This window comes from Mugil cephalus, chromosome 21, assembly GCF_022458985.1.
Source record: "Mugil cephalus isolate CIBA_MC_2020 chromosome 21, CIBA_Mcephalus_1.1, whole genome shotgun sequence".
In the NCBI taxonomy this organism is placed as follows: domain Eukaryota; kingdom Metazoa; phylum Chordata; class Actinopteri; order Mugiliformes; family Mugilidae; genus Mugil; species Mugil cephalus.
The window spans coordinates 4,172,303-4,200,157 of NC_061790.1; the positions used below are offsets into that span (position 1 = coordinate 4,172,303).

A 27,855-nucleotide genomic window follows, 5' to 3' on the forward strand; every position below is an offset into this window, starting at 1 on the left:
AGTGATAAAGAAAAACCCTAACCAAAAATAACGAGCAATGTGTCAAAAACAAAAGATATTAAATGTGGCCTGCAATATCTTTCAGCAGAGATCACAGTGTCAAAGAGTAAATGATAAAAAGGGCAACTTTAAGAAAAAACACTGATTGATTGCAGTCTATAATTCTCAGCAGATGCACTTAACGTTTTTATTTTATAAATATCATAATCTCAGCCATTTATATGCTCAAAGCAAAACTCAGCAGTTAATCACACAATAGGACTCAGCGTACATACAGCAGCATTATCACTGTAATAGTTAATAGTCGTGTCTAGTTTTGACATTTTCAACGATATAATAACAACGCTAATAATAATTTGACATTTTGCTTTTTTTGGCCTTGAACTTCTCCTTTTTTTTTTGTTTTGATTTTTCGGACTCGATTCTTTTGTCTCCTCCTCAACAAACTGCGTGCTTTTATTTTGAAGCCCTGTAGGTTTCACTTCACAAGAATTGGACCCGCCCCCTTTTTTTCCTCTCTCTCTCTCTCTCGCTACACAGAGACGTGCAGACGTAGCCATGGAGACCGCCCAGTAGAGTTCTCCCAGCGAGTGTTTCCGCTCACCTAAAATAAAGAGCTGCCTGGTAGCGAGTCGAGGACTAGGAAACAACGGAGGAGCGGGACTCTCACGGACGCTAGACGACGAAGAAGACGCTGTATTTGTTTTTTTTTTCTTTCTGACATTTATTCCCCCCACATTCTGGGTCGGTTGTCTCCCGTTTACTCAACCGTTAATGCCTCGAATGTGAACCTTAGAGAGGAGGGCTCGCCGCTTGTAACCTTTACGTTGGTGAGTTTTTTTTTTTTTCGCAAGCTAAGCACACATAGGCCACTACGAGTCCTGTCGCTCTTTTCCTTTTCCACGTCTCTCTGTATTTGTCGATTTGCACAACAGTAAATTGGTATCAAAAAAACCTTACCCGTGTGACGTTTATTAACTTGGCGATGATTCGTTGGCAGCTTTGCGCTTGTCAAAGTAAGCTAGTCGCGATCTTACGTTACACGTTTGTTAACGTTTTTTTTTTAGAGATAAATGTTTGTTTTCTCGTCGGCTCTGTTGTGTTTTAACGTTAGTTGGATCTAAGTTTCATGAATATGTGACATTTACGTGCTCACGGATGCCGTAAAAAGGGAAATAAAAGCCTCGAGTAGCTGGTTAATAGTTAACAGCTGTAACGGGAACAATAATAGGTACAAGGAAGTGTTGTGTTTATGGTGCATATATGAAAGACTGTAAAAGACAGCTTTATCAGTTTTTTTTTTGTCTAGCTGTGTTAATTTGTTGGGACGGTGTTGTCTTTGTTTTTATCTCGCTTTGGGTGTGTGAGTGTCTATGTGCTTGTGTGTGTGTGTGTGTGTGTTGATGTGTTGGCAGCCTACTGCACTCTTTGTTTAAATAGCTCGCAGTACAGTTGCACGTGTCGAAGCGTGTGACTCCGCTTTTTTTTTTTTTTTTTTTTTTTGTTTTTTTTTTAGGACGACTAGCAGACGTAGAGACGTGTTTCTCTTTCCTATTAGACATTTCCCCACAACCCCGTCTCTTGTTCCAGTAAAAGTTTACAGTCGTTTTCCTGTTAGCTTGGAATAGGGTAAGATAGATGTGACAGGAAAAGTGCCCCAAAGGGCAGGGAAGTCCAAATGTGAGCTGTTGTGTTTATACCGGAGAACAAAGTCAGGGGAAGTATCCAGTGTCCAATGTTCTTTCTATAGAAATGATCTGGCGTGCTGTTTCTAATTTAGGGCTTACTCACCCTCATTTGCCAGTTCATTAGGTACACTAGTGGAAAGATTGAAGGATCCTTTTGTTCTTATTTTTTAGTGCGTTAACTCTAAATGAAGCTACTGTTTTTAATAAAAAACTGAGTGAACTAAACACAACATTTTAACAGAACGTGAACTAACCACAGGCAATGGACTTTCCTGCTGTAAAGACACTTTCTACCCCAGAAGTGTTTGATCAGCGAGTTCATTTTGACTGAATCCAGGTTTGATTATTGATCAGCTCAAATATCAGAAACAGGCTTTAATGTTGCCAATAAACTGGTTTCCTGATATGTTTCCTATGTTGCTGCAGCACACACCGACTACCATAACCTGCAGATTTAGTGCAGAACTATATTAAGATGCATTTGTTGTCACTAGTTGACCTGGTGAAACGTATGTTTGGTTAAATCTTGATGCCGTGACGTGACACTGCCACACAGAGGGTATCTGTCCCTTTATGCAGATCTGGTGACATTGGACATTTGCTAGCCAAAACAGATCATCCAGAAGCAGGACAGTGTTCGCCGTGTGTCGTTTGCACTCAGTCACTGCCCAATTTTTCCCTTTAGAAACCCAGCATAGAGTTTCTCGTGGCACCTCTTCTTCTTTTGTGTGCAATTACTTTAAAATATTCTAATGTTTCATTATGCTATCACACATTTGAGCTCAACTTGCATTATTATACTGTAAGTTTCACAAACTGTAATTTGACTCCCGTTGTTCGGAATGTTAAGTTTTGTTTTTACAGACAGTTCATAACTAGCAGATATACAATATCCAGCTTTAGCAGTTCTCCTTTCCAAAGACCTTGTGTGAGAGTTTTGTGACTCCCAGTCCAGTATTGAGAAGCCTTTTTCTGTTTGACAACACAGCCAGAGAAACATATTGTGAGTGAAGATAAGAACACAGGGTTTGGCTCCAGTCCCATTCTCAGATTCTTTCTACCGTTCACGACTGTCAACATAGCATTACAAGGTTTCTCTCATTCTCGGCATGTTTTCTCTTTCTTGCCCTCGTTCCATCGTACTTCTCTCTTCTGATCTCCTGTCTTTTTTTTTTTTTTTTTGGTTTTCTCGTACATCGCGCTGTCTTTTTTTTGTCCCCCTTCCTTGTGGCAGTACACAAGGATGCTAAGGCGCTCTGGGGCTTAACACCACATAATGCTTCATAACAAAGGGTCCTTTCTCCGATCCCATGCAGAGCCCCTCTCTGGGCACCCTCTGCAGGAACATGCAGGCTCCACCAGCGGCGGTAGCGCCGGGTCCTATTGGGTGGAAATCTCCTCTCGGCTGTTTCTTTGGCACACTGAGTGCTCTGTTCCCGGACACATGCCTGCACTGCTGCTCTCCTTGGCTCCCTTTGCATTCCAGGAGCTCCGGGCAGCTGAAAAACTGCAGTAGCAGCCTGCTCACTGGCTGGTTGTCTCACTGGTGCCTGAAGTGGAGAGTTGCATAGCTTTTTTTTTTTTTCCCCTTAAGTGTTGGACTGAACACAGCCAAAGTATTTTATGCCTTTACCTCCAGCGTGGCCTACTAATGCCTCAAATAATACAGCTATATTTAGCAATGTTAGATAAGGCTGCAACTAACAATTATTTTTTGTTAGTTATTGTTGCTGTGTTCAGAATTGCAAATAAGCTCATAAAGTTTGCATTTTCCACTGTTTTATTGACCTGACGGTGAGCTGCTAATTTGCAGTTTTGTGCAGTCAACCATTCTCCTCAGTCCCAGTGTGAAGCTGGAACTGGCAACACCAGTTTTGTCGGATGACTGAATGACTAGTCTTGACACTTCATGTCCTTGTGGCACAGAATGTTGTGTTTGTATTGTTTAGAAGCAATGTGAAGCAATAAGTTTGAGAACGATGCCCGAATGAGGACGGTATCACACAGGGTTGACATCGACTTTTCTTTTTTTGAGGTTGTTTTTGTGAAACTTACACAGTTGGCTCTAGACACGCATATGTTTATTTAGTATGAAACCAGGAAGTTGCCTAGTTTCTGTCTAGTATTTGGGCTGTTTGGGCTTGTGCGTCATTACTGTACATGACAGCATAATTGAAAGTAGTCATACTGCATACTGCAATAATGGCTTTAATGTCAATCATTTAGATTGACGTATGAATAAGTTTTGTTTGCTTAACAGGCAATAAAATTGTGATTTTAGCCATTTTGAAGCCTCAAATCACACCTGGCTGCTGCAGCTGGCAGGAAATGTTTATGTGGTTTGTTACAAAATGGTGTTTCAGGAAGTTTAAAATAACACGACGTTCTTTAATGTGACGTGTCAAACCCAACATCTTTGGGTGACGCTGACAAGAAACCCACACAAGTTGCAGGTTGGGTTGACATCCAGATGAAGACGTATTCCTTTTGCTGCCTGCCTGCTGTGTTATTAATCAACTAAATGCACATAAACATAAAGTCAGCACATTAAAAAGATTTGCAAAAATATCGTTAAGGCTTTGAGATATCCATATTGTGGGATACCTTTGAGCAGGGTTAATGACTTTCTCCTTTCCCAGACTTTCCTGCGTGAAAGCAATTAAGCTAATTCTGCTTAAGTTTTCACTTTGAACACGCACTGGCCGGTCAATACTCCGCCCTCAGCTCTTTCCAGAGGTCAGCCCTGCATTATAAATGCCATTCCAGGCAGCAAAGCTTTGTGCTGTCTTTGACTTTTCTCCGTCCTTGATATTTCGAAGACATTCATCTGTAGCGAATCTAAGATAACAAAGAGCCTCCAGAACCCAGTCTTAACAGCTTCCGTGCTCTGATCCCAGCGTGGACAAATGAGAAAGAGCCCATGGATCAAATGGCTGGCACGGGTCCCTAACGTGCTCTTGACTAGCTGCCCTTTGGCTCAAAGCGGTGTCCAGACTGTCCTGCCAATACTGACTTACGTCACTCTCTCCCACTGGCCTGCACCACGTGCAGGTATGCTCCTCCATCCCAATTGGGGACATAAGAAGAAAGGTGGCAGACAGCGGGGGGGGGGGCTGTGTTTGAATTTTGATTCTCTCTTTAGATAACCTGAGAATATATCCCCGGGCGAGACACCTGAGTGTGGAAACATAAACCAAAAGGCGCTGACGTTGAATCATGACATATTTATTACATCAGTATAAAATTGCCCGTTGCCTTCTTTGGTATGTATCGAGTAAGATGTTACTGTATCTGCCACATCTATGGATTATACCCGATCAGCTTAACAAGGGCTGTATCGACTCTGACGCGACAGCAGATTCTCCCTCTCAGTATGCAGCATGTACATTATGAGCCAACTGTGCACGTGTGTTTACAGTTACATCCCTCATCGCGATCCAGATACTCTGTGGCGTACCCGGGGGCCGTGCAGCGGTCTGCTATCAAATTTGCAGCCCTCTAAGTGCAGTCATGCCATTACTTGAAGGCATTAGCTCAGCAGCCTTTTGGAACTGTAATGGGCTCTCTGCCTTCTCTCGAGAGTATCCTGCTTACCATCCGGCTAGTTCCTCGCTAAAAACACAACTTCATCCCACTCTCTGCTGCAACGAAAGCAACGCTGTGTGCACCTGCATCTCATTTATGTAATGATGGTGTATGACTGATTGCGTGCCCCCAATCTCCCGACAAATGCTTTTAGGAAGTCGGTTGAGCTGGTGTCTGCCTCTTTGATGCTGTTTAAAACTAACGCTGCAACTCTTATGCACCGTGTTGCTTTTCTTTGCCGTCATTTTAGTTTCCTCACATGCAAATTCAACCTTCATTTGCATGTTAGAAGTTTTTGTATTTGCAGCACAAAGAAACTACTACCAAATATACTTTACGGCTGCATATTAGTGATTAAAAACACAGGTGATATTTCAGAAAGCAGCACCTAACACTGTTTCATAATTCCTCCATCAAGCTCCACTGCTGGACACAACCAGCAGCATATGGTGGAGAAGCATCACAGCTGAGCAGACCACAGTACGGAATCTGTTATCGTTCAACTGTGAAGCACTGTGCCCTCTTTATCATAACATAACACTGGCAGCGTGCTGGCTGCATAACGGATGAAGCTCACGGTAAAATTCGGCTCATTGGACAAAGTCAGTCTCCGTTTACAGGTTATTTACAAAAGTTGCAGTTGAAATCGATATCAGAGTTTGTGCTGACTCTCTTTCTCCCACACACACGCAATTTTAGCCTCTCTTCCCCTTTAACGTTGTGTTCTCATCATCAGCAGTGATCTGCTTCCTTGTTACATCATTTCCTTGTGATGCAGCGTAATGGCTGGCTCGTTTAGAGGGGACGAGAGGACGGGTCGAGTGGAGATCAGAGGGACTGCTTTTCTATCAGTTATTTGCAAAATAAAAGCGATATTTCGTAGATTTTGATAAAATACAATTGCGCGTTGTATGTGTTGCCACTGAAATTTGTCCCATAAAGTCTCGTCTCACTGTATCCCATAATTGTCTTAAATTCTGTGTTACTTAAACGAAGACGGACTCTTCAAATGAACGTTTCACACGACCCCCTGATGTCTCATCTGCAGTGAAGCCGCTGACAGAGAAATGCACTTTTTTTGATACGCTTTTATATATTGTCGTTGCTGCTGCTGCTGCTGCTAATGATGATTTAGAGTTGACATGTGAGAACTGGAACCACTAAGAATATCAGTGGTTATAACTCTTAACATCATGAACACTCCTTCATGTTATCTGCAAAGCTGCTGCCACTTAATGACATTTGAATCAGGCCTTTTCTCTGTCGCTCTCGCTGTCTCTATCAGTCTATACAGCTCTCTCTCTTTATTGCCTCCTGTCTCTCTGTGTTGCTTCTGGTTACGTAATCCTGACTGAATGTTGGTAGTAATCCACCCCCCCCCCCCCCTCCCTCCCTCCCTCTCTTTCTCTCTATGTGGCCCGGACAGGTTAAGCCATAGAGGACTCTCCCTGGTTGTCGGAGGAAAAGATGTGCGATGGAATGGTAGCGTTTCAGACGAGAGCCCCGTCCTCCTCTCCTTCATCCTCTTCCTCCACCTCCTCCTCCTCCTCCTCCTCCTCTCTAGCCCACAGGCTGGCTGCCTCCACGCTTCTCCTCCTCTTCTTCCTGCTCCCTTACGGTCATGCGTCAGGTAAGACACACAACCACACACCCACTTTTGTTTTTGTGCCTGCATGCTCCCACAGGGTACGCATCAAACGAGCCGCCATCTTTGTCGTCCCTCGGCAATTGATCGAGGTTAGTTCCCCCCCCCCCCTCGTCTCGCAGGTCCGTTAGATTAAATTGGCTTCCTTTACCCTCGGGTCGGTCAGGTTGTTCTGCCTCGGAGCTGCCGCTGAGAGCTCAATCCCACATGCTCTGTGAATCCATTCACTGTCCTAATGAGTCACAACAGCTTTCCTCCTATTGAGTGAAACAGAGAAATGAGGCTGTCTGCGGTCACATTGCTGTCATAAGGTTTTAATCAGCCTTGACATGTAGCATCCTCTGAGAGCTTTTAGCACAGCTAGCCAACCTCACTTAACGCCCCGACAGCATCCTTCAGATCAGGTATTAGCCGCAGGTCTTTGTTATTATCTTTTAATCTTAAGCATCAGGTTTGAATTGATTGTTTGAAATTGAAATTATACACAATATACATATTTATCAAGCACCTTTGGACCCGCAGAGCTGGTTTCCTTTGCTTTTCCTAATGAGTACAATGTTGATGGCCTGGACTCGCTGAACTCCTTCACTCGTGCCAGCTTTCCTTTTACTTCAGCCGTCCAATGTTCCAGTCCCCTCCCCCCGACACACACACACACACACACACACACACACACACACACACACAAACACTACCTCCTCACATGCACTGCCCACTCATAGCCAGCTTGTGAAATATGCCAGATGTCCTTGTCGCAGAGAGCAGGCGGACTCGCGCGCGTGTGAATTAAGTGAACGTGTGTGGCGGGTAGTTTAAGCGTTAATTGATTTTATTCTTTCCTTAACGGCTTAAACGAATGTATGTGTTTGCGCGCGTGAGAAGCGGCAGCAGATGGAATATAAAGCGCGAGCGTTTGGCCGATGGGCAGAGGGAGGAGGGCGCCGCTTGATCCCAAGTCGATCGTCCCCCTCTCTCCCTCTATCCGTGTGTTATGTAACACACATGATTCATGTTGAGCCCGGAGGGGCTGGTATCAAGCTCACGTTTTGCATCCGCTAAAGTAAAAATGTGTCCTCAAATCCCCGGCCCACGTGCTCAGTCAGGATACTCTACTTGTGTTGCTGTCTTAAATTGTTCTATGTTTGTGGACGTCACACTTCCTGTGGAGTCAAGTATAATGCGAGTCATTAAAAGACAGACCCTATATTGACCATGTTCATGACCATGAAGAATTATTTCCAATACCCATGATGCACCTGTGCCTTTAAGACTGTGAGTCGATAGCTGTAAAAGGATGAGATGATTCTCCAGACTAGGCTGATAAAGGAATACGCAATTAACTTTTTTTATTTTATCATCATGAACATTCATTTGTTTTTGTGTTAACACTGACCTTTATGTGCAGTGGTGAACTAGTTCTCAAGAATCTAGTTCTAGGTGCAGCGATGAGTGAACTGATAACACACCGAGGATTATTTTTAGGTGTCGTGGCGGTCGTATATTTCAGGCACGATTACATGCCTCCAGTGAATACGACAGTGTTTGTGCTGACTCACAGTTCAAGGGTCTCGACTCTTGAAATTGATATACAGCACTCGATACTGGCCTCCCTTTGTTAAATTGATATAAGCCACTAACATATTATTCAAAGTCAGGGAACGGCTTGTGGAACGCAGGTTTCTCCGAAGCTTGTCCCTGAAACCTGTTAATGATAAATAAGTATTTCGGGCTTTCAGTTTTTTGAATGTATTTTCAACCCGGGCTCTGCAGTACGAGCTTAAATATTTAATCGAACTTCACAAGACGCATATATTGGGGAATGAAACATTTAGAACCTTGACTCCTTAATAAAAGAAGTACTCTTTTCTAATATGCTTTCATTCTGTTTTTTTTTTCCCTTTTGAGTCCTGATCACACAAGGACAGATAGATAAAACTAATACTTGAGATATATTGATGAGAAAAGTGAACACAGCCAAGAAGAATGGATAGAAATAAGGATAACACAATTGGGTGTATGTAAACATAACCCAGCAGCATTGTTAAAAAAAGAACACATGTATTGCGGCGTTTACCACTTAAAAGTACAAAAGTAAATCTATAATATGAGTCACCGTTAGTTGTTCTGTTCGCTGGCCCATCTACCTCCATCCTGCTCACCATACATAATTCACACAGGTAATCCTCTGATGTGTTCCAGGGATGGAGATTGCTGTGGAAATTTCATGAATATAAAATGTCATCACGGCTTACACACCCATTTCAGACAAATAGCAGTGTCCTATATGAATAGAAATTGATACTAAAAGAAAATATACTCTACTCCATCTGCATACTAGAGCAAAAGCAAACATCAGAGACTGTATTGCAGCACGGAGCAGCATCAAACCACTGGTCTTTTTTTGGACATTTAGCCTCCGAGTTACTAGAAATTAGACGGGCAGTCAAGGTTGAAGTATTATTGGAAATTTGGATTTTCTTTGACAAAGACAGGACATGACCTGCGTTCTTTCTGGAAAGGCATGGACAACAACTTTCATGTAACTGTTAATACGCTCTGTTAGGAAGCACAAAGCCTCTGGAGTCACGGTATTTTTAGACCCAATCGGAGTCCAAGTCATGTCTTTTTTATCCACCATTCAGCTGTTGGTCGTAAACAGGATTACCAGCAGGGGTATCTGCTCCATTAATGTAAATGGCTCTCTCGGATTTGTTTGCGATTACTGCTCATGATTACAGTTGTGTTTAGGAATCAGGACGTTCTTCCAGAAGCTGTTGCATGCAGAACACAACATCCTGTTCATTGAAGCAGAGTGCCAGTACACAAACAAACACGGCTACAAAGCAGCACCTTGGGTTCAAGATGCAGTGGAAGTCTCTTCTTTTTTTTTTCAGTCTATTTGACATCCCACTTATGTTGGCTGCATAGAGCCGAGTTCCTAATATGGTGTCAATTCCTAACAGTAAGCCTTTGTGGTTTGTTTCAGAGGAAGTGGGTCCAGACAGTGAGTCAGAACTGGAGCACCAAAGATGGGAACTCAGAGCCGCAAAGACTCTATTTACATGCTCCCACGGTGTGTTTTTAGATCAAAAAACATATTGGACGTCCAGAGACGAAAAGGCTCGACCATTAAATGGATTAATACGTAGCTTAAAAAGCCATTGTCTCCTGAAGTCGAGTCGAAACTGTACATGAAAGCGAGCCAGCAACGGCCAGAAGTCTCCCACGGACGAGCCCGCTGTGTGCTCCGTGTGGCGTTGACGTTAATGTATGTTCATGTGTGAGAACAGGAAATGGCCTGGGGAAAAAAAAAAAAAAAAGTCATAGGATAAAGAAAACAGCAGAGGAGAACGGGAGGAGAGCGAGACACGGAGCAGAGGGCTGCCTTTCTAATTCCCTTTGCCGCTTGTGTTTGTTGAATAGATTTTCCTCTGTCTGATCAAGCGCTATCGCACTGATAGATCCCTTTTGTTTTGGCCGACTGTGAATCAATGTACAGGGCCAACCATGGAATATGAGGATCTTTCTTTCCTCAAGAGTTCTGAATCTCAAGGAACGGGACTTGACAACTCTTCTCTCTCTCTGTAATAACCGAGTAGACTTTAGCGGCCGGCGTTGCGTCATTCCTCCGACCACAGGGGGAAAATATCTGAATGAGCCATTCCCTGGTTCTGGCATTTTCAGAAAAGCCACAGCCTTTGAAACTTGTTGCTTTGTGTGGTAACATTATGGTGTGTGTGTATCCCAAAGAAGCCACAGTGAATGAGTCTGCCTGTGCACGGGTGCTTTCCTGCCCTTGCAGTATTTTTTTGCTGGATAAAATGGGTTTACAAATACTGCCGCACGAGGGAGGGAGGGAGGGAGGGAGGGAGGGGGGGACAATGTGCAATTAACTGTTCCAAATAGTCCCCTGAAGTCCTGTTAACAAGGCGGGTTGCAGGCTGAAGTAAAGCAACACATTGGCTACTGGCTCCTTTTCTGAAATGTGAGAACAAAGGGGTCTTTTAGGAGCAGTTGGAGGCTACGGCCCAAAACCACAGCAAGCTGCAGCTCTTCTAGATCATCAGTCGGCAATTAGGACTGCTAACTCACTCTGTGTATGTATGTGAGTGCGTTCGGCAGCTTTTCTCTGCGATGTCTCTGTTTGCGTGTTGTTGTTGCTTTCTGTCTCTTTAAGGCTGCAGCCATTAGCCAGGTGAGACCGGAGCCCATTAGCGAGCAGTCTGGTCGAAATCCGTCGGCCTTTTTCTCTTTCATTACCTGCGCGTTTATCACTCGAGCCGCCGCTCTCCGCTCTCCGCTCTCGCCCCTGCGCCATTTAGCCGCTCTCCCAACAAATCGAGCCCTAAAGGGGGGAAAACTTTAAACGGCCTCGCCAGACAAAGAAAACACTCCACGGAAACAGACGCTGCAGTGCGGACGCTCGACGCGAGAGCGTTTCGTTCGCTTCTTTAAAGCGTTGACCGGGCGGCCGCGTTGCTGCCGAAGATCACAGATGGCGGGGATTATTGTTTGCCACGCTGTGCCGCCTCCCAGCTCGCTAAGCTCATTTTAGAATATGATTTTTTTCCTCTGATTACTTTTTTATCGTCGCGCGCACATAGTTTTGTGCTGTGGTTTTGGTTTCTCACAAGCATTGTCGTCTTCTGGCACCGACGATAAAACCTGATAACATACGATAAAAGTCACTGATAAATGGAGCTGTGGCTACTTTTCAAGCTAATGTAGAGTATGTTGTGTTAAAATATATATATATAAAACACAAAGTTTTGGTTTAGGGCACCTCCTCAGACTTTAAGCTTTGTGTGTGAAGCAGCATTAAGGCTTGGGAAAGGAGAGGCAGTCTTTAAATTGTTTTCCAGTGAAACGCATGTGGCTGTCTGAAGCAGCAGGCAGTCATAATGATTTCCAAAGGGCCTCATCTGAGGGACCAGCCCGCTGAGTAGAGGACATCTCTGACTAATGAGCTGCTAAATATATCCCCCAGTCTCTCCTGTCTTCTGTTGCTTTTCCTCCTGCGTTTCCATTCATTTATTCACTCTTTTTCTTGAATTAAATTAAGATAAGTGTCCTTCCTTTTTTTTTTTATTTAAATTCGTTTTGGATTGTCGGTTTAACTCCTCAAAATCTTGTCACAAATTCATGTTAATGCCTTTCTCTCTTTGACCTTTTCCTTTCTATATCTGCTTCATATCTTTGGTTTGTCTTCCCCCTCTCTCCTGTCTCCCCTCCTCTCTCAGATGTTTGGTTTTCAGGCCCACCGCTGAAACCGCGTGGGCAGTCTTTTCGTCATACCGTTAGTCAACAGCAGCGTTCTGTTCAAACATGTTAGTCGGCTTACCCGTAAGGCCCCCCGAGCATCCTACACACATATGCCCGAATTTGCCAACGGTTGAGACATCCCAAGCTGTGTCAGACTGTGCTCCACTGTTCTGGGTGCTGGGTACGACACGAATCGCTGTCTGTGCACGGCTCCACGCCGCGGTCAGAATGTGGCATCTCGACGACAAGCTGAGGCTTCGTGTTTAATGGCCAGTTTTCTGTGGAATTTACCATATATCTGGGAAAAACGGTCGCATCTTGCTCTGCAGCTCGGCGGCTCGCTAACGAATTAAACTGCGTTTTTTGTAGCCGCTTCCCTATAAGGCCTCCCAGCAGTAAATGCTTTATTTGCATTAACAGAAACTTACATAAACTTTAGCAATTACAGCTGTAGACCACAGGAATTTTTAGGTTTTAGGTTTTTTTTTTTTTTCTTTTCTCATGCCGTAGCTGCTCATTTAGCAGCGCTATCTGTCGTGTTTGGACTCAGTGTTGTTATCGCCTGCTGCAGGAGAGTACAGAGTGTATGCGTTCATGCCTCTACATGCCCGGCTGTAGTCAGACAGTTGAAATGAAGCAACGCAGTCCTGCTCCACATACACGACCCCTTTTTTTGTCCATTCACTGCCACCATAACGTCGTGTGAAGATTTTATGAAAAATTCTGCTAGTTCACTTGCTCAGTAACTTTTCCAAAGTGAGTATTGGATATTGAAACACGGTGCTAGGCAAGAAAACGGACAGCAGAGTGAAGCCGTTCTGTCAGACTTGCTGATACTGGGCTGAGGGGGAGGGCTGGGCTGTACATGTGCTGTCCTGCAGCATGTGCGCTGCTTGTTGTCATGGGTGGAGATGGTTTACAGCTGTTTCTCTTTAGCCGACTCCGTCGTCGCTTTCTTGAAACGTTGAGTACAGATTGCACATAAGCACAAAGAGATGGGAGGACACGCCACAATTCATGAGTCCCGGCTGAGCTCCCTCCGGAGAGAAGTCGGATCAGCATCCCTGCAGCCCATAAACGCCTTTCTTGAAAAACACATCAGTATTGTTTGTGAGCTGCTGATTTGTAGTCCTAAGCTCGGGTCCTCATAGCCTCATCGCTGCTGCACCAACCCCCACGGCACACATTTAGCTTTCCCTGTGAATACATGGTACATTCCTCCGTCTCATGCTCTTAATTAACATCCAGCATTTCCCATCTACTTCTCGTTATTCCTCCTTCTTTCGTCCTCTTCTCTCTAGTCCCGTCCTGTGCATTAGATGGAGCGTTCAGATACGTAGCGGCCGGTTGGCTGAGCGACCGTCTGATGCCCTTTGTCCTCATTAGATCATCTGTAAACAGCTCCCTGCAACAAACAACAGCCAAATGGTGGACATCTTTGTACAGGCGACGGCAGAATCCATTTAGATAATTGTGTTGGGATTTATGGGAACCCTGCTCCTCTATGTGCGTCTTATGTGCATTTATTTGCGTCGGTGTGTAGATGAATCTCTTGTAAAATGAGCATAACTACATGATTATGTGTGCATGTTTTTCAATGTTTAAATTCCACTGCTTGTTTTTTTATCATGTGTAGGTCAAACCTCATCATAGATCTCACCTATAATTATTATTTTATACGTTTCTCGGGGAATAAAAATCCCTTGAAACTCGTGATTTTGTTTCAGTGTATTTAACGACTCGTGGCTTCGAGGACTTCTAAGCTAGGACATTTATTTTGGTCTGTGGGAGTAAATACACTACAGCATGTTGTTTATTGTTCATTGTGCTCCGCTTCCTTTTCGTTGCTCTCAAATGCTCACTCAAGTACAAGTCAGTGTGGGTAAGGTTAGCTCCCTGGTCCAATCGGGCTTTGAATTTCATGCCTGTGCTTCCGTTCATTACCAGTTTACTGTATCAGAGGTCTGGCAATGTAAAAAATACTGTGTAGTTCATTAGTTGGCCGACTCTCTGACCTATGACTTGAATTATGATCATGTTTTTGACGTCCATACTTTCTCAATTTATTGTAAAACTTGCATCTTTATTATTGAATTTCGCCACATTGAGAAGAATTGAGCAGCACTGAGAAGAAATTGTCATCACCCAGTTTCTTTAACATTTAGTTTGTGACACTCGTATGAACGCAGTCTGCTGCTTGGCACAGCGCTCCGATCTTGCGAGTTTAAATTGCTTTTGGATGTTTGCGCACTTCATGCGCTCAGCTGTTTATAACTTCACAATGGAGTTCATTAGGACACAGATTAACTGTCGCTACACCCAAGCAAATGGTGATGAATTGATAAGTCTTTACCGTAAGCATCCATCGCAATCTATCATAATGTTCCTGGCTCATCCCCAGGAGAACCCGACTGTCAGGATTAACAAGACAATAATGTAAGCGGAGTAGATTTTGGCCAGCGCGTTGTTTGCTCAGCTTTGCCTTATTATAATTATTAGGAGATTGGTATCGGTTTCAGATTTTACTAGAGTGCAGTGTATGAGCGAATCTTAAATGCTATATTGTCAGCTTCAATGTGTTGGCATGTAACAAGCCAGCGTTGCGACAAATATGGGACACACCGACGATGAACAGCATACCACTTGTCGCAGTCTCGTCATGTGTTAAGAGGTCGTACGCCCTCGTGCTCGATGCCATTTGTCCACACTCTCGGTCACTTGCTCGAGCAGTTGCAGCATCACAGTCCAGCTGGACTTCATCGCGGTAATGATAGCGACGAGTCGGTAACAGCGACTGCATTGTTGAATCCCAGGAGGTCCTATGTCTTCCCTGCCTTTTTTTTTTTTTTTTAGCATAACATGTCTACTTTATTTACCGATGCTTTCCCCGCAGCCTGCGCGTTGTCTGTAGTACAGCATGTTCTGTTCTTTTGCGCTGAACTTCAACTCAAGCAGGACAGTAAAGAACAGCCATCTGCAGGTTGAGCTTTTGTCTCACACGTTTTTTTTTTTATTTTTTTCTTTTAAAAACCTCTCCTTAGCTCTTACCACCAGTGGCTCCGTTACTAACCGCTAGCACTTCAACATGCCGGTGCTGGTAAGCAGGGCCAAGGATTATCTCCCCGACTTTCACCTTCAACAAATGTCCCAGGCTCAGCACTTGTACCTCTGCTGGATGTCAGGCTCAAGCTGCTGAAATATGATCAGCCCACAGTTGCGTTGACATTTTTTTTTGTGAGGGGGGTTTTGTGTGTGTGTGTGTGTGTGTGTCTGAACACATGCACGTGTATGTAGGAGGGGTCCCACACACTCTTTTGTTTTCCCCTGAAAGCTGAGAAGAAGGAATGTCTGCCTCCCAGCTGTCCTCAGAAGCGAGGGTAACAGAAGAGAGAGCGGCGGGGGGGGGGGGGGGGGGGGGGGGGGTTCACCTCTTAACATCCTCCCATCTGTTACATGCAATGTCTGTATGTTGGGGGGGGGGGGGGGGGTCACACAATGGTGATACTACCCCCCCTGCCCCTCACAAGCTTTGGCCTCTCATGCATATTTAACCCTTCAAATGCAAAGTTTGTCTGTTGTTCTGTTCGGAGGCACGCTGCTTAAATCTGTCACTGTGCCCCCGTCCCTCGGTGAGCAGGGACAATGGGGTGTAGTGGCAGCACACGTGGCTTCCTAAATGCACCCCAGCCAGCGGGTGGAGAGGGGACGGGTGGAGAGGGGAAGGGGGGGTTTCTACCTGTTTAGACCCCGTGCAGCATGTGTGTTTGTTTTCATGTGTTGTAGCTGCAGAGAGAGAGAGATGTGAGGGCTTCTTTGGGTGTGCAACCTTTAGACACTCGCAGCTGTTTGATTCATGTTTTCAGGAGATTTACTTCTATTCTGCAAGTACCCACAACCCCGTCTAATAGATTCACACCCCCAACAAATAAGATGCCAGCAAGCAACACAAACCTGCTGTTTGCTAAGGACACGTGCACTCGCATAGGGAACAAACTGTCCGCCTGTGTCTGCGTGTGCTCGGGCTTTTGTGTACGTGTGACGGCATCTCCTTGTTTTTTTTTTTTTTTTATTATCATCCTCTTCCTCCTCTCCCCTTCCTGAGTTTGGTGCCTCCACCTTTTCCTAGAAATCTCCGAAATTAAGCAACATCATCGGACGTTTCCGTTTGGTTCTGCGTTCTTTTCCCGTCCAACAGTCCCTGGACTTTTTTTTTTATTCTTTGGGCTTTTTCGTTTCACATAACATTCACCCCTCGCCCCCCGCCGAACACTCGGCGTTTCTGTTCTCTGTTCCCGTCTCTCCCTCTTTAAGTGTCTGCCCTGCTGTTATGGGTTCATGCGGAATGAAAGCAGAAATGAGTAGGACTGTGTGTGTCATTTTAGCAGCATGACGACCTCTAACTCCTTCAGAGCAGAACAAGACGCTGCCAGTATCATTCACCGGCACAATAAGCGTCCTGTGTTACAGCTCCACGTCGCCCACCGAGGTCAGCGCGGGCTTTGTGTCATTCAATGCTACATGAGGTGTCTCTCACTGGAAACTCATCTGTGACATTTGTGAATGAGAGAATGAGAGTACGGGAAAGATAAATGCGTCATATGTCATTTTGTACATGACCTATTATATTTTGATGTTACACATATGTCATTTACAAAAAACAGTTTCGGTTTAATATGATAATGAGATCTTGCCAATTTTCCCTGTTACATCTCTGGTTTTTATTTCTTTGTTAAGCACCTTCCCCTAAACTATAAACTTTACTGTAACTATTTATAATTCCCCTTTTCAGTTTTTTTCTGATTATTTTTTATTTGGCTCCAAAATATCAGGAAACAGAGAAACATTCCAAGTTCTCTGACTGACGTCTGATACCATTAGAAAACGAAAACCATTAGGGAAAGTTGGAAGCTGTGAATCCTGCCATTTCTGCTTTTTTAAAAACGGTTACGCAACACTTTCATGTTAACAAATCGATCCAGAATGACATTTGTTGTGGTTTCTAGCCGAAAATGAATTTACCAAGACGCCTTTCATCCGTGGAGTCCTTTACGAGTCCTCTTCTTCTTCCCACCGTGGGCTGTGCTGCGCTCTAATAACAACAGCTTGGCTTAAAATCCCACGGATTAGCGACACAGACAGCGGAACGTGGCTAAAGAACAAACCCTTGTCCCCAAAAAAAAAAAAAAAAAAAAATGACAGCAGCATCGTCCAAAACAACAACAACAAGTGAGGACTTGGAACGAGGCCAACGCGAGAAACAAAACATATTTACCAAGCCGAAAGAGAGCATCATCATCATCATCTCCCCCGGTTTTGAGCTTAATCCAACGCACACAAACTCCCCTGCTTCCCGACATACTTAAACACACACTGGAAAACACACCCTCTTTTATGGCCTATTGTTGTGCGGAGCGAGCAAACAGCTGGACGCAGAAGTCATCAGTGTCTGATTTGCTTTAGGAGCGTTCCCAGCTCATAATAGAGGACAATTAGAAATTTAATTTGGCCTGGCAAAGACGGCTAAAACCCTTGTCTTTCCCCCGTCCCCCTCCTCCCTCAGGTCTTAGCAGGCGAGTGCCATCCGTAACAGATGGGAAAAGGGAGATATTCACAGCCCGTCCAGCACTTCAGAGCGAGGCTGGGGGATATTAACGCCCCCCCCCCCGCGGTCTGAGCCTCCTCCGGCGCAGCCTTAAGGCGCTGGATGTCGGGATTAGCAATCAGCCTCATGGGTGCTCTGTCGCGGCCCAGTCCTCCCACTAACATGAAGGGTTCCTCCAACCTTTACAGCAGCTAAGCTCCTTTGATCCGCTTACATTTGCGCGTCCATAAGATTTCTAATAGGTTAACCTTTTAGTCCACTTTATTTAACTCAATATGGCAAATGGCAAAGTACTGTTGAGTCTTCAGTGAATATCGAATGACAATCTGGGATGATTTATCTGTCACGCCTATAAAAGCACTCTGTAATTTTAGATCTTATGTAAGAATGTTTTTTTTTTTTTTGTTTTTTTTTAATTTCCTTCCACTGGTCACTGCACTTGAGTCATTTCTGTTTTTCGACATCTCTTAAAGACGTGTTCCGTTGAGCAAACTCTTAACATCACACCATTGGGAGAGCGACTTGCGTATCACCATGACTCAATCTCCTCCTTGTCAATACAAAACACTGTCTGCTGAAATCCGTTCTAGCGTTGCTCAGTGATTTTTTTTTTTTTTTCTTTTCCTGTGTGTGTTTTTGATGCCAACGTTCAGTATCTAGGCTGAGAGTGTGGCTGCGTTTTGATCGTTGCACCATCTCTCGATGCCGAACCCGTGTCTTTCCATTCGTGCTCGCCCAACCCACGGTTGCGGTACGTGCGGACAGAACCTCTCCCTCGCACAAACGCACAACGGTCGGTCGATGCTAACCTGCAGCAACATGCCTCCCGTTTGGCTTGTAATTACAGCGGGGCCATCAAGCTCCATCACGCTAACGTTTTACCTGCACCGCCCGCCCCCTCTTCCCCACCTCTACAGAGCGTGTTTTCCTCTCAGTTTTTTTTTCTTTCTCTTTTCTGATTCTCTGTAACCACTTCCTAACCTCACCGCGTTCTTCCGTGGTAATTTGCGTATCTGCTTTTTTTCTTTTTTACAAGCAGATTATACTTTATTTTAATTATCTATTTGGCTTTGACATCTTTTCTCAAGAATAGTCCCGTCGGAGGGGGAATGGGTTTAAGTCCAATTTTTTCACTGCTCCCAATTTTAGAAGCACTTTTTTGACATTTCTTTATTGTCTGTGTTTCCTCTTCTTTCATTTTTTACCATTTACCATACTTTTTAAGCTGTCATAAGTTTGATTTCCTTTGTTCCAAAGCGATTCAACGAGGAAGAAAACTGTGTTTTATTCATAACCGGTCTAAATTTGGAGTTCACGTTCTTTGTTGCTATTATTATGAAACGTACAGTGCGCGGCTTCATTATTAAACGAACTGCCAATCATTTATCCTCCCCGAGCCCCCGGATGACACATTGAAAGATTTGAAGCTGCGTTGTTCTCGGTTGTTTTGTAGGGAAGTATCTGATGATGAGTACTACACAGTGTGTGCTCCTAGATTCTGTAAAAAAAAAAAAATGTTTCTGGCTGGTTATGCGCGTCTCCTGGCAGACGAGGGCTCGTCGTTAAGTCAAGTGCCAGTGTTCAGTGTTGTGATGCAGATGATGTTTGAAAAAAGAGATAATAGGCGACACAGTCCTCGGATGACGGGGAGCGCTTGGTTTGCTAGATGCTGCTTTTTACTGGCCTTCGGGGGTCGACCCGGCTACGTCGACCCCTGACCTGAGCTCTGTAAAAGAATTAACCCTCAGCCGCGTTAAGCCCGACACCGTAGCCATTTCTTAGTGCTTTATCAGCCAAACGCCATGATAACGCAGGGCATCCTCTTCCCAACAACATAAACAACATGTGATGTGACTAATGTTGCAGGAGGAACTGGCCTGTCCTGTTGTGTTGGACTTGTACTTCACATTTTTTCCTTTTTGAAATGAGGCCAACTGTTTGGTCTCTTCAGGTTTTTTTCTTTAAAGAACCTCATTTACATAGTGTCTAATCTGTATGGACTATGGACAGAGAGCATGGACGAAGCCTTTGTAGTTAAAGATATTATTACAGTGTTACACAATTTTTCTTCTGCCATTGTGTAAAATAACATTAATTTTGACCGTTCTTTTGTTTCTCAAAGACGAATCTGCCCCCATAACGTACCCTGAACATAAAAAAATGATGGCTACTGTTAACCCTCATCCGTCTTCTACAGTTCCATTGACCTCCTCACACCGTGCGCCACAAAAGATCAAAAAACAAAGGCTAAAGGCTGTTGCCCTAAACGAGCCCCCGAGGCCTCTTTGTCCCCCTGCTGCCTCCCGGCCTAAGGGTCATCAATTCATCACCCTCACCACCTCCATTACCGCCATCCGCTCCTCCGAGGGGCCTTTAGCCGCCTCCGAGCAGTTCAGGGAACAACTGCTACCGAGTCAGGGTGTCAAATGACATCCTGAGAAAAGCGAGGACGTGTTTGAGTGTGAAAAATGAATACTACTGTTAGCTCGCAAAGGCTGGCTTTCATAGAGTCAAGTTTCAAAATAAAAAAAACGATAGAGCTATCACTGGTAAAGCTATATACTGTGTATATATCACCACAACTTTTTTATGCACCAATTGACCAATAGGATATTCAGGAAAGTGCATAATAATCAGAAAATTAACCAATAACCAAGTATCAAGTCCACTCCAACATCTGTAGCTTTGCTACACAACTATAGCAACGTTGGTTTGTTTTGTTCCAGGACGTCGTGAGCACACACCCACTCTGTACCCAGATACGCCCCCGGCACAACTAAGAAACGCACAAACGCCTCGGCCCCGGGCGTGTCTTTGTTTGTGGGTGTTGATTAGGTTTCTGTGTACGTATATATATCTTATGTACGGGTGTTGGGGAGTGTGCGCGCAGGCACATTCGAGTGTTTGCATTTAATCTTGCGCTGCCAGCTTAGAGCAACATTTCTCTCAGGAGATTAGAGGATGTTAGAGGCACCGCTGTGGAAATGGTCTCTCTTTCAATCTCCGAACACGAACGGAGGCAAGACAAAGTGGCTGTTTGCAGTGTTGGTGTGTTTTTTTTTTTTTATGTCAAGCAAGTGATAAAGCTCTGCAATAGACCGTGGCTAATATGATTTTATAAATACTCAGACCAAGGATTAAATCATGAGCTACATGGTCATTAGTCTTGATGCTATTACTAATGTTTTTTTTTTTTTTCATCAAAGAAGCATTTTTCACTTGCTTATTTAACTCAAACACATATATAGACACAAATAAAAACACTAAATGTTCTTCACTTATTGTGACAGGATTCATTTAACTTCCTAAAAGGGGTTTTATCGTTGCTATTGGAAAAATATTTCCTCTCAAGCCAAACCCAGATTCTTACATAACGCTCCACAGCCGAGGCCAGATCGGTGGTAATAAAACGGGTACGTCTGCGTCAGATTTCCACAGAACGCTCGTTCGGCCTCTTACTAGAAGTGAAGTCGGTCTCGGGCCGATACGCCTCAGTTTATACAGGTGCTGCAGCGTTATGTCAGATCTGTGGGGGGTTTTAGACGCTCGGGTCTCGCCAGACTGCAGCTCCAAATGTCTGTGTAAATTAACGCGAGCGTGTGGACACAGATTCGAGATGATTTACTCAGGTATCACGACGTAGAGGAATATGGGACGGCTTCATCTGGGTCTTCTGTGTCGTCCCGTGTTTATTGGCTGGCTTAGAGCTCCGAGTCTGTCATTAGCGCAAAGTAAATGAGTCTGGCTTTAAGATGCTGTCTCACCGCCACACAGGCAGAACTAACGCTGGCGTGGGATGAGGACAGTTTAATGAGCAGGAGATAATCGAGAGAAATTAGATCCATACGAAGGCTCCTCGTGACATTTTAATCTGCTGTGGCCGCTTGAGGTTTTTTCTCTGTGCTACGCAGCGGGGCTGTCTCCAGCTAACTTGTCATGTTGATACAGTGCCTCTCGCCTACCGCTGCAAGGAGCAGCCTAGTTTCAAGTAACAATACCACCGAGCTTTAATTATCAGCTCGACCTGTCAACTTGACAAACTTTGCCTGTGAAAAGTTGTTTGACCTGGTGGCAGCTGCCTCTCGGAGAACCGCCGGTGGACGGTTTGCGTCAGCGTAATTAAAGATCAGCGCAATATTCCAGCGGCACCACATTAACGTAATGGTAGAAATTTATAGTCTGTGGATGAACTATTATCTGGGCTCCTCTGCACATAACACATGCAGTTAGAGATGGCAAATACTCGTAAACGTGACATAACGCTAACGTGTTTTTCTTCTGAGTACGAGGTCAAATAATAAGGCAAACATTTGTGTTTCCCCAGAAGGCCTGAATGTGGAAATTGGAGTTCTGCTAAGTGCACTTACACTCTCAATAATTACTCTGTCCCCATGCATTATTAAAACAGGGATCAGGATCTTAAAGTGTTTACCTGCAGATGGCGGTTGAGGGACGCGGTTTGCGTCCCGTTGAGTAACAGCCAGCTAATAATTACTCCCGTCCCGTGTTTTCAGTATCTTCAGGTTGTGCGCAGCCGCCCAGCGTGGAGCACGGCTACCTGCTGAACCAGACCGAGTCCAACCGGGGCTCTTTTCCCCCCGGCGCCCTGCTAACGTACGGCTGTGAGCACGGGTACGCCGCAGATGGACCCGCCGCCATCCTTTGTATCAGTTCTGGAGCCTGGTCCCCTCAGCCTCCGCAATGCATCAGAAGCAGCGGTGAGCAACACTTAGCTTAAAGCAAAGCCAGAAGAGCGTATGCTCCGTTTTTTTTTTTTTTTTTTGCTTATCGGAGCCTTACTCAAGTCTAGGAAAACCAGTTGGAAATCTGCATTTTTCTCACCCCCTGGAAAGGAAGCTTTACGCAGTTCTGAGACACACACACACACACGACTGTATCAACACTAAAAACTCACTATAACGCCACACAGTGTGCTAGCGCCCCGCAGAGAGCTTGTCCTTGAGAGGCCGACAGGGAGCACAGAGAAACGTCAGCTAAAATTTGAGCATTCACGCCACAGGAATCGAACCGGTCCACAGGTAGAAAACAATACCAAACGCATTCTCTGTGCACGGGAATAACGATGGGAAAAAAAAAAAAATCTATTTTTCAGTGTGTGCACCTCCCACCGAGCCGGAGAACGGGGGCTACCGCTGTCACCCGTCCCCCTGCCACCGCCTCACCCAGAAGACCGTCATCGAGTACTTCTGCGACGAGGGCTACGCCCTGAAGGGAGACTACAAGTTCCTCACCTGCGAGAACGGCGAGTGGGACGGTCCCATGCAGATCAGCTGCCGACTCACGCAAGGTCCGTCGCCTCGGTCGAACTCTGAGAAAACCAACCAACCAACCAGCAGGTTCATGAACTCACCGTCCCCTGTCTCCTTTGTGTCCCTCAGACAAGGAGCCGAGCACCACTCTGGGTATCCCGGCTCTGTCCATCGTGGCGTCCACGGCTAGTTCTGTGACATTCATCCTGCTGTTAGTGGTGCTGTTTGTTCTCGTGCAGCCAAGACTCAAGTCCTTCCACCACAACAGGTAAGATACATTTACTGCACGCTCACACGCAACTAAATGGACCAACTGCGAGGTTGCAGGAACTCAGATTATATCAGTAATAAATAATATAGTCCACAGTGCACAAGACAAGGAAAAGTTAACTATCAAATAAACATTTTAAAGGTTATTTAACACATTTCCCCTTTGTTGTCATGAGAAGACAGTTCCTCTGTATATTTTTTTAACTGGTATCTATGTTCTAAAATAGTTTCTTTTACGCACCCTTTACTTCTTACATAAGGCTCTTAAAGGATGACACGTGCCGCTACGTAACAAGGAACATTTTGCATATCATTGTTTGCACAGACACACCTGTTGCTAAAGTTGTTGTTAGTGTGATCAAGTTTTGTCTGACTCCGGTTTGCCAAGTTATGCAGCATTTCTTGAATACCCGAGAGATGAAAGTATTCCGTCACTGCGCTAAATAGATCAGTGGATTAGGGTTAGGGTTACTTAACTGATCTCGCTGATTGTGTAGTGGCCTCAAGGGTTTAGTTCTGGCTGCTATCAACATGTATCACACACGTGACTCAAGCTGAACTCAGCTTCCACCTCGTCTGCGCTCGTTTAATTCATCTTTCGTCTCTGCGTCCGCCAGGAGGGAGCAGGGCGTCTCGGGCCAGTCCAGCTCCATCATGGTGGAGGGCGTCCAGGTGACCCTGCCCTCCTACGAGGAGGCCGTGTACGGGAGCGGCGGCCCCTGCGGAGCCTCCGGCCCCCCTCCCTCTCCGCCGCCTCCCCTGGCGCCCCCGGAGGCCCGGGTCCCGATCGTGCTCTCCGAGGGCCTCCCCCAGGGGGCGGCGGGGGGCCACGGCTCCGGCAGAACTCGCCACCACAGAGACTTAGACTTCTGCCTCCCGTCCACCTCCTCCTCCTCCTCCTCCTCGTCGTCCTTCTCAGCCCGCCGCCACGCAGAGACGGTGCTGGTTCATCACGGCCCCCCGTCCTCGTCGTCGTCGTCCTCCTCCTCCTCTTCGTCGTCGTCGTGGGCCAGAGAGCACCCCGGGGGTGCGTGCGCGGGCCCCCTACCTCTCCGTAGAGACTCCGAGAGCAGCGACCAGCACAGTCTGCTTTCTGTCACCTCTGCTGATGAGTTCTCTGACGGTAAGAGGAAGCAGTTTTTTTTCGTGAAGGCCTGTCAAGAGTCATTCCGTCGGCCGAGATAATCAATAGTTTTTAATGGAAACGTCACCCAGGGTTGAATGTTATATATTGTACAGTCTCGGGACACTTTTGATTAAAAACTCACCCTCTCTGCATTGTAAAACCGTGGTTAGATTCTGAATGAGAAGCCACATGTGAGTCAGATTAAATGACATTAAATGCAGGTGTGATGCTTTGCATATATTGGCTTAATAGCCACGACAAAAATGACCCTTTTTTTTCTCATCTGTCCCCCTGCAGATATCCCCCTGTTGAAGGAAGCATGAAGCCTGCTATCAGCATCAGCAGCAGAGCCTCTCTGTCCCCTATCACTCGCTGCTGGCCAGGACTGACTGTGGCTGTCAACCTACTCCCCCCCCATCACCCACCAACCCACCACCCCATCTCCTCCCCCAGCAGCAGCCAGCAGAGAGAAAAGACTAGAACAATGCCCATTTTCTCCCCCCATCGCAGCCTCTTTTGCCATCGCCCGACAAACCCCCGATACCCACCCTGCAGCGACAGAGCACCACGGGACCCAGCTGTACCGGATCAAAACTAAAGACAAGCCAGGCAAACAAAGCGACGTCGGCTCCGCGCGAATCCTCTAGATCCAGCGCAGAAGAGTTTAAAAAAAAAAAAAAAAAAAAAAAAATCGCGTGCTATCATAGGCTGCGCATCGCCACACACTTGCCTCTGCCCAGGTGCAGTTCTCCGTCTTTTTAACGTTTGCGCACAGAAGGCTTTAGCAATCGAGACACATCGACTCTGTCTGGGATTTACTGCGGATACAGAGAAAAGAGAAGAGAAAAAGAAAAGAAATAACTTGTGATCTTCGCTCCTGATGCTGCGGCGCTCAGAATTGTCTTCCCCGCTGTACTTGAAAAGTTCCGAGTGACGCCTGAGTTTTTTTCGCGACCCTCTTCGTGAATGCTGCATGTTGTTTTTTTTTTGTTTTTTTTGTTTGTTTGTTGTTAGTTTTTTTTTCCAGTTAACTGCTGTCACAGCACGGCGGCCCCGCTCCGAAACGAAAGCACGAATCCTCCTCCGTCTGCCTCCAGCTATCTGCGCATACCGGGGGATGAGGAGGAGTGGCAGCCACTTCTCTGAAAAGCAGGGCGCAGTGCATCACAACCATAAACGCACCTTGCTCCTTCTGTTTTGTTTTTTGTTTTTTTCTCTCTTTTCTGTTGCCAGCTGCACCCGAAATCTGGAAGGTGCCACTTCTGTCGCATGAGTGGGTTTGATTGGTGTTTTGGTTCACACGTCTCACCTGTTTAAAAAAAAAAAAAAAAAAAAAGGGAGGACGTGATGCTACTTTCCTCCGAGCTGAAGAGAGTCGTTGTTGAATACGGTGATTTGGGTACATGACTGGTGTTTAGCCTCTTCCTTCCCACTGTATTTATTGTTTGATGTGTGGCTCGGCGTGTGTTTCTGAATGTGTGTGTGTGTGTGTGTTCGTCATATGGCAGGCCTTGATACAGCCATTTCCCTGAGTTGACCTCTCGTCTGATCCGAGCCCCCCCACCCTCCTTCACAATGCCCCCGTCTTTCAGCGACGAGGAAACATCCCTCCCAGCGTTCAGCAAGTCACATGGACAAATCGGCATCACTTCAGCCACACAGAGTGTGTATTATCCCTCCGCTCTCGAGCTAAACACTTATTATTTCCTGCTGAATGACTGTAAAACACTTAGAGAAACTGGCTCGCATCCATCTCCTCACTGAACGTGAAGACTCTCCACTTTTTGTGCGTTATTCGACGCAAGCTGCAACTGGTTGCAGTGGAAACAATAATGATGATGATGGTGATGATGATGAAAGTTTTGTTATATAGCACCCAGCCCCCGCCGCGTGCACCCGGGCCACTTCTCTAAAGCCGAGCGCAGACTCGAGAGGGTATCGTGTTATTCTGTTAGAAGTCATCCTCTGTTTTTTTTTCGTTGCCTCTCGAAGGGAAGCGTTTGGCAGTTGAGCCGGTCGCCGTGGAAACAGCATTGGATATTGAGAATTCGCACTCGACAACAAGCAGTTTTTTTTATTTGGCATTCGTGGTCTGTCATTGTCAACAGCTACATTAATAATGCAAACAAAATGCCTTAGACTTGTACATTTTCTTTCTTTTTTCTTTCTTTTTTTTTTTTTTTAACGTATAATCTTAAGCCTCTGCATCGGTTGCTTCACAACACCACGAACATGTTCTGTTTTCCCAAAGGCCTTACTCTGTTCTTTTCTATTCTATGCATAAAACTGTCTTTGTGTATTTATCAATGAGTTTGCTGTGGACGCGACTAAACGAATGTCCATACATTTCTGTCCTCCCCTTAGCTTCTCCGGCCACTGTGGCGGTGATGATGATGATGATGATGATGATGATTACGATGATGACGATGAACCTATAAGCACCTGTGTTTCACTACTCCTCCGCTTCTCTTTCACGACAAGGCATTAAAATATAACGGGATTCAAAAAGAACGTTTTTACTTTGAAGCACTGTTGCACGGTGTTGCTTCTTCCCCGAAAAGAACAGATTTTTTTGTTTTTGTTTTGTTTTTTTTTTAAAAAAAAGTACACATCTCAATTCTTTGTTTCGACGCTTTCAGCTTCGTTTTTTTTCTTTTCCTCTGTACATGGCAAGTGGGTGTGAAGATAGTAATTTAATATTTGTATAAAGTTTAATTTAATTTTACAGTGTGTATATAACTTTCTAATTAAAGCTTTCTTTTGAATGTGGAAGGTGACGTGTCATTTATTCGTGTCTGCAGTTTCGGGAAGATGTCACTGACCTAAATCGCGCACGATATTGTTAACTCATTGTGACAGTGAGCGTGCGGTTAAATGAGTCAGAGATGGGAGGAAATTTTCCTTTGGATTCACCTATTAAGTTTGAATCAATGAACAAATATGTGCTTCCTGGAAAGTAGTATTTGGAAATTACACAAGTTGCCGTAGCCACCTTTTTCTGTCGACAGTATGTCTGCTCAGTCAAATTAAAAGTCAATAATTAACTCATTTGCAATGGAAAAGCACAACTTCTTGATCAAAGTTCATCATAGTTGATTATTTTATCTTTTTATAACAGATTTCAGCAGTTTCCTGATTCACCCTGCTGTTAAACTACACATCAGAAAGGCTTGGCCTCTTAAATCCTTAAAATAACCTCTTAATATGTGTAAAATAATATATATATGATTAAATAATTTGTGCAGCTTTTGTAGTTTTGACCCAGCTTCAGTGACAGACATTCTTTAATACTTTAATCTTTAATACCCTTCACTTTTTTTTTTTTTTTTGTAGTCTTGACATTTTTGCTGCTCCTTTGTTAGCTGTTGTAAATAGTAATTTCCCCACTTCGGGATAAATAGAGCTTA

At 45.0% G+C, this 27,855-nt stretch overlaps 1 protein-coding gene across 2 annotated transcripts; it reads left to right on the forward strand.

Moving 5' to 3' along the window:
• The first annotated feature begins 535 nt into the window (after positions 1–535).
• susd6 (sushi domain containing 6) lies at positions 536–27,220 on the forward strand. 2 transcript variants are annotated; one of them, XM_047573560.1, is made up of 7 exons: positions 536–830; positions 6,700–6,903; positions 22,297–22,500; positions 22,896–23,090; positions 23,182–23,320; positions 23,940–24,445; positions 24,746–27,220. In XM_047573560.1, the coding sequence occupies exons 2-7, from the start codon at positions 6,741–6,743 to the stop codon at positions 24,769–24,771; spliced, it is 1,233 nt and encodes a 410-aa protein (XP_047429516.1). In that variant the 5' UTR covers positions 536–830; positions 6,700–6,740; the 3' UTR covers positions 24,772–27,220. The 2 variants fall into 2 exon arrangements, with proteins under 2 accessions (XP_047429516.1, XP_047429518.1); XM_047573562.1 differs by lacking the exon at positions 22,297–22,500 and having other exon boundaries at positions 538–830.
• The last annotated feature ends 635 nt before the right edge of the window (positions 27,221–27,855 follow it).